This window comes from Thalassophryne amazonica, chromosome 20, assembly GCF_902500255.1.
Source record: "Thalassophryne amazonica chromosome 20, fThaAma1.1, whole genome shotgun sequence".
Lineage (NCBI taxonomy): Eukaryota > Metazoa > Chordata > Actinopteri > Batrachoidiformes > Batrachoididae > Thalassophryne > Thalassophryne amazonica.
In genome coordinates this window covers 50,785,379-50,797,333 of record NC_047122.1, presented here as the reverse complement: position 1 = coordinate 50,797,333, position 11,955 = coordinate 50,785,379, and the positions used below count along the sequence as shown (strand labels likewise).

Sequence of the window (11,955 nt, the reverse complement as noted above, 5' to 3'; positions counted from 1 at the left end):
ATAACCTGAAAATGTGGCCTTGCGTGGAAAAACAGCCAGTGAAGTGAGGCGCAAATGCAAATTGTGTTTCTTTGAAGAATTATTCAAATGATGCTGCTGCAATTGCTGGACATTATGGATTATGTCAGTCACACTCAAAACACTGTCATCAGTCACAGACTGCTCCTTCCCAACTGCAGAACCAACAGAATGAAAAACTCCTTTGTCCTTCAGCCCACCAGGCAGTATTTCTGTTTATAAATATATATATATATATATATATATATATATATATATATACATATATATTTGAGAAATTATTTTTACTTTCACTTTTGATATTCTGTGTGCTGCTATACAATGCTGCTGTATTCTCAGTTTCCCCGAGGGAGTCTTCACAAGGGATTAGTAAAGTTCTATCTAATCTAATCTAAACGTGTGTGTGGTCAATCACATATAATGCTGTTAAGAATATCTGCAACAACTTTTTAAAAAGCATGTGCAGTATCTGCTTCTGGCTCAGCTTTTATGGTACAGTCTTGTGACTGAAGCGGTGCACGTACTGTGTCAGCAGGAGTAGGTGTATCAAAGGTTAAAGTGGGAAGGTTCCTGTTTTTAGCCGTTTATACCTGGGTGAATTTATTGTGTCATGCAGTGATTGCAAATTCCCCTCCAACTGTAACAGTTTCTTCCAGAATTCTTTACTGTCTAACGCCGTCTTTTACCACAGGCAGTCATGTGAAATTTGAGTTGACGTTAGTTCAGTGGGAGGGTGGAACCTACCATATAAAGTGCTGGGTTTTTTGAGAGGAGGAAGTGAGAAGCGTGTGTGAGAGAAAACTCAAATCACTCTGCAGGCACAAGGTAAGCGAGAAACGAAACTTTAACTCCACTTTTGTTGTGGCAAATCAGATTAACTGTGTTAAAAACTACTCATTTCTAGATGTTGCTGCTCACTTTGTGGATGTTTGTGGGAGTGACGGGGTGGAATGTAGTGTCCTCCGTCCTGTGTCCCGATGGGAAGCGCTGTCCTGATTTATCAACCTGCTGTCCCACCAGTCATGGGTATGGCTGCTGTATTTACCCACAGGTGAGTCACAAAATCTACCTCACTTAAACAGATGTTGAGGTCCGGTGCTGGGGAGGTGATGGTTTAGTGGTTAAGCGTTGGGCTTGAGACCAGAGGATCCTCTGTTCAAATCCCAGTCTGACCGGAAAATCACTAAGGGCCGTTGGGCAAAGTCCTTAATCCTCTAGTTGCTCCCGGTGTGTAGTGAGCGCCTTGTATGGCAGCACCCTGACATTGGGGTGAATGTGAGACATTATTTTAAAGCGCTTTGTGCATCTGATGCTGATGGAAAAGCGCTATTTGAATGCTTTCTATTTAACCTTATATTTACCATCCTTTAATTGTTGACGTGTGTCCAGGCGGTGTGCTGTGCCGACGGGTCTCACTGCTGCCCATCGGGTTATCACTGCAACTTGCTTACAATGATGTGCGAGAAAGAAAACCAGCCGTGGATGAACGTGCCCATGCTGAAGGAGCTGGCAGAGGGGGAACCACAAAAACCTGTTGAGAAACCCGACAACGCCCTCATCTCGGACCATTCTGTAGAGAAACAGAACTCAAATATTGTTTACTGTGACAACTATCATTACTGTTACGATGGCACCACCTGCTGCAGATACACTTTCAGTGGCTGGTACTGTTGCCCCTACTCCCCCGTGAGTTGATTTTTATGCTGTTTGCAGTAATAATTCAATGCTGTCTCAGTTAATGCATGCCAGTGAAGAAAAGCAGACTGATTTGTGCAGACGTAATTGTATCTTCTGCAAAGACGATATATGACTCACTCCATCGATCTGTCACCAGATTCATGAATATTGGAAGTGCAACTCCTCTGAGGCCATTTGGTGAATTTTAATGAAACTTCACACAATAGTAGGACACTTTATGAAGATGTGCATGAAGGAAAACAGTTAAGGACAGACATCTTGAAAGGAAGATAATTGGAATTAGGTGTTTAATTGATGCACCATAGTGTATAATAATGACTTCTTATGTGCAACTCCACCGAAAACTTTTTTGTGTACTTCAATGAAACCACACACATTGGTAGCACACCATATGAACATGTGCCTGAAGGAAAGTAATTCCAGTCCGATGTCCACAAGGAGAGATAATTATCCTTTGGTATTTAACTGATGCATCATACTGTATGATAATGACTTCATAAGTGCAACTCCTAAACTGGTTTGTGGATTTCTGTGAAATGTTACACAATGTAGCACATCATTTGTAAAAAAATCTTAAAGGGGCGATAATTGGACTTTGATTGTTGCTTTTTTAAACACATATTTGTCAATTCCATGAACCAAATTTGACCAGTTTGTTAATTCTGGTGTTTTATCATAAAAGATTTACTACCACCAGTATATGTAATACATGCGAGCAATTACTGAGGAGGGGGTTTCATTTTGTGATCTTATTTGGTTTATTCTTTAACGATGAACGATGCTGTAATTGTTTTGTAGGGTCAGTGCTGTCGGGATGGCTTACACTGCTGTCCATTTGGATATGACTGTGACTCCACCTTCACCCACTGTGTGAGGCGAAACCTTCGATATCCCTTCCTGGTGAAACAAGAGCAACTTTCCGTCCCTGCCTCTCACATCTCAACTGTTGAAAACAACGACAGCCATCAAGAGGTAGGAAATAATCTGTTTTCAATCCTACTTGTCCCATTTAAAGCCTGTCTGTGCTTATACAGGAAATGTTTTAAGCTTTATTGTGTTAACCAGTTACCATTAATGGAAATGAGGTGGACATTGTGGACTACTACAAGCACCTGGGTGTCCACATAGATAACAAAGTGGACCGGACTGTAAACACAGATGCTGTGTATAAGAATGGTCAGAGCCGACTGTACTTCCCCAGGTGGCTCAGATCTTTCAATGTCTGCAGAAATATGTTGCAAAGGTTTCATCACTCGGTGGTGTCCAGCGTCATCTTCTATGCTGTAGTGTGCTGGGGCAGCAAGCTGAAGGCAGCTGATATGAACAAACTCAAGCTCATCAGGAAAGGTGGCTCTGTCCTGGGGGTGGAAATGGAGTCTGTGATGGAGGTGTCAGAGAGGAGGATGCTGAGGAAATTGCTCACCATCCGTAACAACACCTCCCACCCCCTGCATGCCTCACTGATGTCCTGTCGGAGCACCTTCAGCGAAAGACTGAGGCCAGTGAGGTGCTCCACAGAACATCACAGGAGGTCCTTCCTACCTGCAGCAGTCAGACTGTATAACTCCTCCCTCCTCTGCAGGATGCATCCATAACGATCAGTTTTTCAGTTACTCTGAGCTATGTGCAATACTGTCAACATTTTGTGCAAATGTATTCAGTCATTTTGTATAAACATGTACTCACTGTAAAAAAAAAAAAAAAAAAGCAATGTTTACTGTTTTGGCACTCTGGCAAAACAATTTCCATCGGGATTAATAAAGTTCTTCTTATTCTTAAAAAAAAGTGTTCACTGTTTTGTTGCAGATGCCTATGAGGGCTCTATCAGAGTCCACCAAGGTGGGAGTTATTCGCTGTGATTCTGAGTTCTATTGCTCAGATGGAACATCTTGCTGCAAAGTACCAGGATCAACCAGCCAGTGGAACTGCTGTCCATATAAACTGGTATGAATTGTGCATTTGATCCTTCCATTATTTTATAATTAATGTGATGTGGAGTATAAAAGCCAGCATGGAAACCAGGGAACGGCAAAGTGATCTGAAAGGCAGTGAACATAGAAATTACAATCATGAATCTATGTGGGACATGAACAATTAACTGTTACGGTTTTATACTTTTTTTAGGGTCAGTGTTGCAACGATGGTAAACACTGCTGTCCGTTTAACTACACCTGTGACCCGACCTCCAAGACCTGCCAACAAAAGTACAATCAAGTGCCCTTTGAAACAAAACCCGCCAAGAAAGACTGAGGAGATGTTAAGGTGTCTGTGCCCCAGATGTCATTTTGATGGGTTTTTATATTTTCTGTAACATTTTAACAGTGCTTCACAAAGACCAGTCACCAACATGTATGAGATATGGAATCATTTTAAGACTTAAAAAGAATTTTATTGAATACATTGCTTGTTTCGAACCTCACCCTACTGGTTTTCAGTTCTAGATGAAGAGTTATTATGGATGTTCACATTGTTGTCGTCACCTTTCAGTAAGATTATATTAATTAGTATCCAAACAGCCAAATACTGTTCTCTCAAACCTCAAAAGAACATTTTCAAATGGAAAGTTTTATTTTATTTTTTTAAATAGGCAATGAATATAAATGCTTTGCATGAGAGAATTTAAATCAGACTTCTAACTAAACAGCATTGTAATTCAGTGTAAGTTTGTGTTGAAATAAACATATTACTTACACCAGGTGATGATGGGAGGGCAGATTTTATAACTCATTTTCAACTGTCATTTACTCCTTTTTGAAGTTTCTAATTGCTTTGCCTGTATGATCCAACTGTCTTGGGTGTCAGGTGCTATTTGAAAGGAATACATTTTTTTTTTTTGGCTTCTCATTCATGTTTTAATCTTTTTTTTATGTTTGACTTTTTAAATTGTGTGTACCTAATATGCACAAATAAAAAGCATCATTCCGGTAAATATGCAGTAATTCCTTACATCAGTGATGAACGTCGGAACACTGTTTGAAAAATCCACAAACACAATGTACAGTCTGCTTTAGAAAAAGTTTGGCTTAAAGGGCAGCTCTGGCATATTTCAACCTAGGCTCTATTTTTAAATATTTTGTTGTTCATCATGTCACTGGGGACAACAATTATTTTATTTGATGCAGCAGCCTGCAGGCAGCAAGAAAGGATGGCCTGAAAACACACTGGCTGCATTCTGTATGTAGCAACTTTGTTCCGTGTGGAAGTTCTTGTCAGTCAGGTTAGTTAATAATAGTTAATAAATTACAAATTACACTTTGCCTGCATGAAGCGTGGCTAATGTTCCCTTCCAGAGAATACAATTTTTCTTGTATGCCTGAACTTGATTTTCAATCAAGGATCCGGATCATAAAAATAATCTATAAAAGGAAAAGTTGTTGGTTCAGATGGTAAGTCTAGTTACAATTTATATTTTTAAGTTTATATGTTATAGCATGTTCAACAAGATGTTGAACACACACACACAGAGGAAACAAGCTGATTTTGAACTCTCTAAAATCACTTCTGAAAAACAGTATTCCACAGGAGCAAGAATGTAATAGAAAGCCATTATCAAAGACAAATGATGTGGAAGTACTGTATATGTGGAAAGATTGAGCAGTGACTTATCTGTAATGGTGCCCGCTGTACATACATTCGGCCACCTGGTACACACAAAACGTTAAGTCTGAGTGTTTCTGTCTTGTCCTGCACAGTTACATTATGTAATCTCTTAGCCCATGATGGTCTTTACATTCTACATCAATGGATCTGATGAAAACCAATTTCGTCCCAAGCGAAAAGACAAATCCCAAAACATCTAAAAATACAATGTTGCTTGAAAAATACTGGAGTTCCCCTTGAAAGGGGCTCTTGGGACACTCCTTAAACACACACACACACACACACACACACACACACACACACACACACACACACACACACACACACACACACACACACACACACACACACACACACACACACACACACACACACACACACACACACACACACACACTGTTTGTTTCTCAGTAGGATATCCCCAAGAGGACAAAAATGGAGTAGAGAGGCTGACCAGGGGTCAAGGTTGAGAAAATTTTGAGGCAGTTGCAGATCCAGGAACTGTGTGCATGCACACAGACACACACACACATACACACTTTGATAAGGTCACATATAGGTTGCCATGTTCAGATAAACTAAAACCTGCTGGACATTGGTGGAAGGATGTACTCTCTGAGCGCTGTCTACTTTGAGCTGTAATAGCCTGGCCTTAAGACTTGTAATTTTTTCCGGATCTTTTATGTAAGATTCTGCCCCTTACCAAAAACCAAACCACTATATTTTTTATTTTGAATTTATTGACGTTCACGTGGAAGTCAGGCCTGGGCCTCTCACAGAGAGCGTCCATCTTGTGAAAAGGCCCTAAAAATGAGTCATAGTACACTTTTTATACCTTGTGGGCGTCCCAGTAGATGTGGTTTAGTCTCTTTAGGCTCTCACCAACAGGGGGCGATCTCCCTGTTTCTGAAACTTGCACATATGATGAAAGTGAAACTTAACTCTCAGAAACTTCCAAATAACAGAAACACTTGATAACTAACATAGAATAAGGAATTAGCACAGATATTATCTAACACACTAATAAATAATTCCAAGATTTGTTAAGAAAAAAAATGAGCATAGCAAAGGTGATCACTGCTGTGCACAAACAAACTATTTAAACTTATTGTTAAAACCTTAAGTTTAAGTAAGAGGTCAAAACACTGTTGGTGCAGCAACCTTCTAATATTGTAACATTATATTCAAAGGTTTTATTTTACCCCTTTATTTTTTAAATCAGAGGTGCCCCTTTTCCTATCAATGGTAATAAATTCATTAGGATTAGGACGCGACAAGCCAAAAAAATTTTTATATGTATACTGTTACTTTATACTTATACATATTATATTTTATAGAAAATTTACAGTAAAATTAGAAAAATTGTTTAAAAATATTTAGTCTGCTGGATACTAATTTGTTGATTTGCAGGGAGCTTGGATAGCCATGTGTGTGTGTTTTTTTTTTTTTTTTGTCTGGGAAGCCCTGCTTTTTTTTTTCTTCTTCACCACATTAGGTAGCCTTTTTGTTTGTTAAAGCTAAACAAAGAGCATCGAAGCGTCAATGAAATGCATACAATCAGGATCCTGAACACAGGAACCTCTCAGCCAATCAGAAATCGTGTTAATATCAGAGTGGTGTACTGATTGATAATGATGCCCGTAGTGAGTTTAGTGTTTTCTTGGTGACTGCATCAATGGCAGGAAGGATCCGGAGGAAACAGCACTGTATGACTCATTTACGTCTCCCGGTTCACTCAAATTAATTCTCCCGGCGGGTTACTGCCGGAGTTACGGTGTTATATCACGCAAGGAATATGACTGTGCTAAAGCTACAAGGCCAGGTAAGGCTATTTAGACAACATTTAACATTTAACGAATAAACTTGTCACTTTAGCTAGCGTTTAAGCTAGGTAGCCATTACTAGTAAACACACGACGAGTTAGCATCAGTGTTAAAGGGCTTGGGAACTTATGATGGAACTACATATTTTTCGTTCAACTGCCTTATTCCTTCAGTTCAATTTTTCAGTTGTTTTGCGATTTAACAGTGTTTTAAAAGTGACGATGGGCTGTTGAATGCTGCTGGATAGCAAGGAGGAATGGTAGCTCTGATTTAACTCAGCTGTAGCTATGTTAGCTATAAGTAGCTATTGCGTGATTATAAGGTCCTTATTTTGTTTAAACATGTATATTCTGCTGTGCTAATAATGCACAATTCAGTGCAGTGTGGTGTTTGTTGTATCAGCTGTCTTTTCGCTGCACTATTCTCAGCTGTGGTTCACCTGTTGCTGAAGATTCCGTGCGTCCAGAAAGTATTCACAGCGCTGCACCGTTCCCACATTTTCCAAAATGGATGTTTATTTTTTTGTCCCCTTAAAATTCTACACACAATACCCCATAATGACAATGAGAAAAAAGTAGTTTTTGAGATTATTGCAAATTTATTAGAACTAAACTAAGAAATCACATGTACGAAAGTATTCACAGCCTTTACCATAAAGCTCAGAATTGAGCTCAAGTACATTCTGTTTCCACTGATCATCTTTGAGATGTTTCTACAGCTTAATTGAAGTCCACCTAGGGTAAATTCAGTTGGTAGGACATGATTTTGAAAGGCACATACCTGTCTATAAGGTCCCACAGTTGACAGTGCATGTCAGAGCACAAACCAAGCATGAAGTCAAAGCGATTGTCTCAAGGCAAAAATCAGGGGAAGGGTACAGAAACATTTCTGCTACTTTGAAGGTCCCAATGAGCACAGTGGGCTCCGTCATCCCAAAATGGAACAATTTGGATCCACCAAGACGCTTCCTAGAGCTAGCCGTCCGTCTAAACTGAGCGATCGGGGGAGAACCGCCTTAGTCAGGGAGATGACCAAGAACCGCCTTAGTCAGGGAGATGACCAAGAACCGCCTTAGTCAGGGAGATGACCAAGAACCCGATGGTCACTCTGTCAGAGCACCAGCATTCCTTTATGGACAGAGGAAAACCTACCAGAAGCACAACGATCTCTGCAGCAATTCACCAATTATGTCTGTATGTTAGAGTGGCCCGAGAGAATCCACTCCTTAGTAAAAGGCACATGGCAGCCCACCTGGAGTTTGCCAAAAGGCGCCTTTAGCATGCGTATGCCGGCCATATTAAAAACGCTGACACACACTGGTGTACGTCTAATAAATTAACACCTTGACAATTAACCAGCGTATGCCGACAGCCTCGTTTGCACCCAGTGGTTCAGGTTGGTACTGCACAGTGCGGTGTGGGTCAGAAACAGTAATTTAACATTTTATTTTTTGTTTAAATTTTTTATCTTGGTGGACCATTTTCATTGTGTACAGAATGCTGATGAGTGGATTGGCTGTGGTAAACACTGCTGTGAGTGAATGAAGTGCTGTCTCTTTAAATGTTTAAAGCGCTGTTGATTGCTGTTCAGGTCATGACAGACCTAAATAATGAAACGCTGTGATGACTTAAACTTCTAAAGTGCCAGTCGACCACGAGCAAGTGTGATCTGAATGAAGATCTGTCGGTGTGGTGATCACTGACAGCGACGGTGCTTTAAAAGTTTAAACAGCGCATTAATCGGGCGTTATCACACCTGATCGATCAGGTCGTCTGATGATCACACCACAGCAACGGCGCTTTAAAAGTTTAAATCATCGCAGCACTTCTGTGTGATCAGAGCGCGACACCGGCATCCTCTGAGAAACACACCTGGAGCAGAAAAACCACCAAGGGCTTGCTTTAAAATGCTACGTTTCCAGCCACGACAGTAAAGTATTTTCAGATGTCATTTTCAAAAATCAGGAGCTTTATGTGGATTCGTGTCCATCTGTGATGGTGAATTGGACTGAAATGAACAGGTCAGATTTACGCCGTGTGTGAATGAAACAGTCGATCTGCATGAGGACGCAGCTTTCAGCCAATCAGTGGACAGCATTAATGGATGTATTTAGACTCATGTGCAAATTACAAGAAAGGTCCGCAAACAATCACATAACTTACGTACAACTTATGTCCCGCATGTGCGGGCCATGTGAGTTACATGCTGGCACTTGTTGAAAATTTTCAGTATGCCCAAAATTTTTTGAGGAGCTCAGCTTATTAGGACGTACATCAGCGAGCTGCAGCATGCATCAGCGTGCTCTTAACTTATGAAAACTTTTAACTTATTACACTTAGGCCAGCGTTTTTTTAATACGATTGGCATACGCTGGCTAAATCATCAAGGTGTGACAGGGCCTTAATGTAACAAAATGTGGGAAAAAAAAAATTAAGAGCTGTGAGTACTTTCCGGATGCACTGTACCATTCATCTGCTTTATTTCATTCTTTTACATTTGTGCATGTGTGAAAACAATTGCCACTCACATTTCCAGAGGTACAGCAGGACGTGGTTGTCTTGTTGGGCCATAACATCCTTTATCTCATCCCAACATTCCGAGAGTCCGTTGTATGGCCAAACAAAAATTGCCAGGACGCACAAGCGTGCTGTAGTGTCCCTGTGTGCTGTTTCAGCATTCTAAAGAGCAAATTTCTTGGCAGTCTTTGCTGTTTATAGACAATTATATTAGAGTTGAGCGTGTTTCTTTGTACAGTCGATGCTTTTTGATCAAATGCTGCTGTTTCTCCTTTCTCCACTTTGAAAGAAATCCAGTTTATAAACTGATATGTAAACCAGGTTTTTCCAGTTATCGCTTTACTGAAGTGTATGTAAACGTGAGAGATCAGATTATTACAGTTATCAGATTGTTATGGTTATGAAAATGTGCTCACTGTTTTTTCAGAGCGGACTACTTTTTTGTGTGTGGTTACTCCGAGCGCTTTTAAATTGAAAATCCCTGAACTTTTCAGAAAGATGCTGTGATGTTACTGCAGCGTCTTTTCAGACAACTGGTTGAGAGGTTTATTTTTTGCTGATTTGTCACTGTAAATGACAATGGAGAGACACACACACCCCTGTCTGTGATAGCATATTGGACAGAGGCGTAGTTCTCACTGAGGGCAAGTGCTTTTTATCGCCATACATTATAATCAAATCAGTAGCTGTTTATTGTCATAGAAACAATTTCAAGGCTTTTTTCCAGTCTGAAAATGCTCAAATTGCAGCATTTATTCCTACCAGAAAAAACACTATATGAATGCAGGGCCTCAGGCTGGATTACAGAAGGCAGTGACTCATCTGTCCATTGAATGCAAGTTGTTTAGGTTGACTGTCAGCCTTCAGAAGACTAACATCCTGGCTCAGGTTGCTGACTACCCCCACACATCACCATTGGCAACTGTTAATTTGAAGGCCTGAACAACAGAGTGGTGCAACGGACAGCCGACTGGAAATGCCAAACTGTTTCTGTTACAACTAGGGATGGGTATTGATAAGATTTTATCGATCTGATTCCTTATCGATTCCCTTATTGATACCTCTTGTGAAGTTTCTGTGTACTAAAAGTAGGCGTTACATTTTTTTTTCTATGTCAACATTTTATTGAGTCTTAAAGTAAATAAATATGAAATTTTTCACCGGATTTTTTTTTTTATCTCTGGACTTAAATAGAAATAAACAAAATCTGTAGTTTTTGTCAATATCACTCCATACCTCTGAGCTGAGCTCACCTGCTCTGCACATCAGGATGTAATTCATAAAGAACGCAGAACGTCTCATTTTGGCAGGAAAAAAAAAAGTTTGGTCGATTGTAGTTTATTATTTCTTTTACAACGTTTGGAAAGAGGTGTCATTTGATTTAAAACGGCGATTCGCTTCGAAGTTATTAATTCTGACTGTACTCTTAACTTGAGTCGGCAGAGAGCGGACCTGAGTTTGGAGCTGTGCAAACAGAACGGAGGACAGTTCTCATGTCTTGCCTGCACCAAGGCAAGAGTCCCAGTTAGTGACTTTAATCTGCACAAAAGTGACGAATTTTGACATCTTTAAATGGCTTTGAGAGTGGTTAAGTAGACTTGCCGCTTCTAAAAAGTAGTAAAGGAAAGATTTAACGAAGCAGGGAGTTGGAACACTGCTTCATTAGTTCAAGCTTCAAAACGGACCCATTACAGAAACGGTTGATTACAGACCCACTGCAGGGTCTGCAATCAACGTAGAGAAATGATCTTTTGCCCGACAAACACCCTCACAAACAATGGCCACTCTGAAGGACCGATAAGGGAACCGTTAAAGGAGACCTGCATTGAAATAAATGTGGTCAGATTTCAGAAAAGAAATAGCTGATATGTCTTTATAAGACCCTTGTGAATGCAGTAAAGTAAATCTGTAAGCCCAAATTTTTAATTCAGCGGCGAAATATTCGTTTAAAAATGACAAATTTGCAGCTAACATTTAGCCCTCTGTGAAAACAGTTTGTACATCCGGATCATTTTCATGACGTCGGTGACAAGACGACGCGTTCCCACCTTCAGTCCGATCCAACGTTGAAATAGATTTTATCTCTTAGTAATGTTACTGTTATACACATCCTGGTTTCAACATCCAAAAGTAAGCTGCAATGAATGTGAGATACAGCTCTGCTTGCTCAGATCCGGGGATCAGATCAGCGGCGGCATCGACAGCGGGCGACATTATTCCCCGACGCCTCGCTCTCACTGCCCCCGATACGCTTACCGAGTGCATGCGCTCGTTAAATACCCCCGTGTCTGCTGTGCAGC

The 11,955-nt window shown here is 40.4% G+C and overlaps 1 protein-coding gene across 2 annotated transcripts; it reads left to right on the top strand.

Annotated features, from left to right (window-relative positions):
• Window positions 1-687: 687 nt before the first annotated feature.
• On the top strand, window positions 688-4,135 carry LOC117502174 (progranulin-like). Of its 2 annotated transcripts, none has more exons than XM_034161207.1 (6): window positions 688-843; window positions 923-1,069; window positions 1,408-1,704; window positions 2,515-2,688; window positions 3,529-3,660; window positions 3,841-4,135. In XM_034161207.1, the coding sequence occupies exons 2-6, from the start codon at window positions 923-925 to the stop codon at window positions 3,964-3,966; spliced, it is 876 nt and encodes a 291-aa protein (XP_034017098.1). In that variant the 5' UTR covers window positions 688-843; the 3' UTR covers window positions 3,967-4,135. The 2 variants fall into 2 exon arrangements, with proteins under 2 accessions (XP_034017098.1, XP_034017097.1); XM_034161206.1 differs by having other exon boundaries at window positions 689-843; window positions 3,523-3,660.
• Window positions 4,136-11,955: the final 7,820 nt, after the last annotated feature.

Bases quoted from the DNA above. Each gene is read 5' to 3' on its own strand.
- LOC117502174 (XM_034161206.1), top strand. From the start codon at position 923: ATGTTGCTGCTCACTTTGTGGATGTTTGTGGGAGTGACGGGGTGGAAT. The intron at 1,070-1,407 runs GTGAGTCACAAA...ACGTGTGTCCAG, and splicing joins GCTGCTGTATTTACCCACAG to GCGGTGTGCTGTGCCGACGG. The intron at 2,689-3,522 runs GTAGGAAATAAT...GTTTTGTTGCAG, and splicing joins ACAACGACAGCCATCAAGAG to ATGCCTATGAGGGCTCTATC.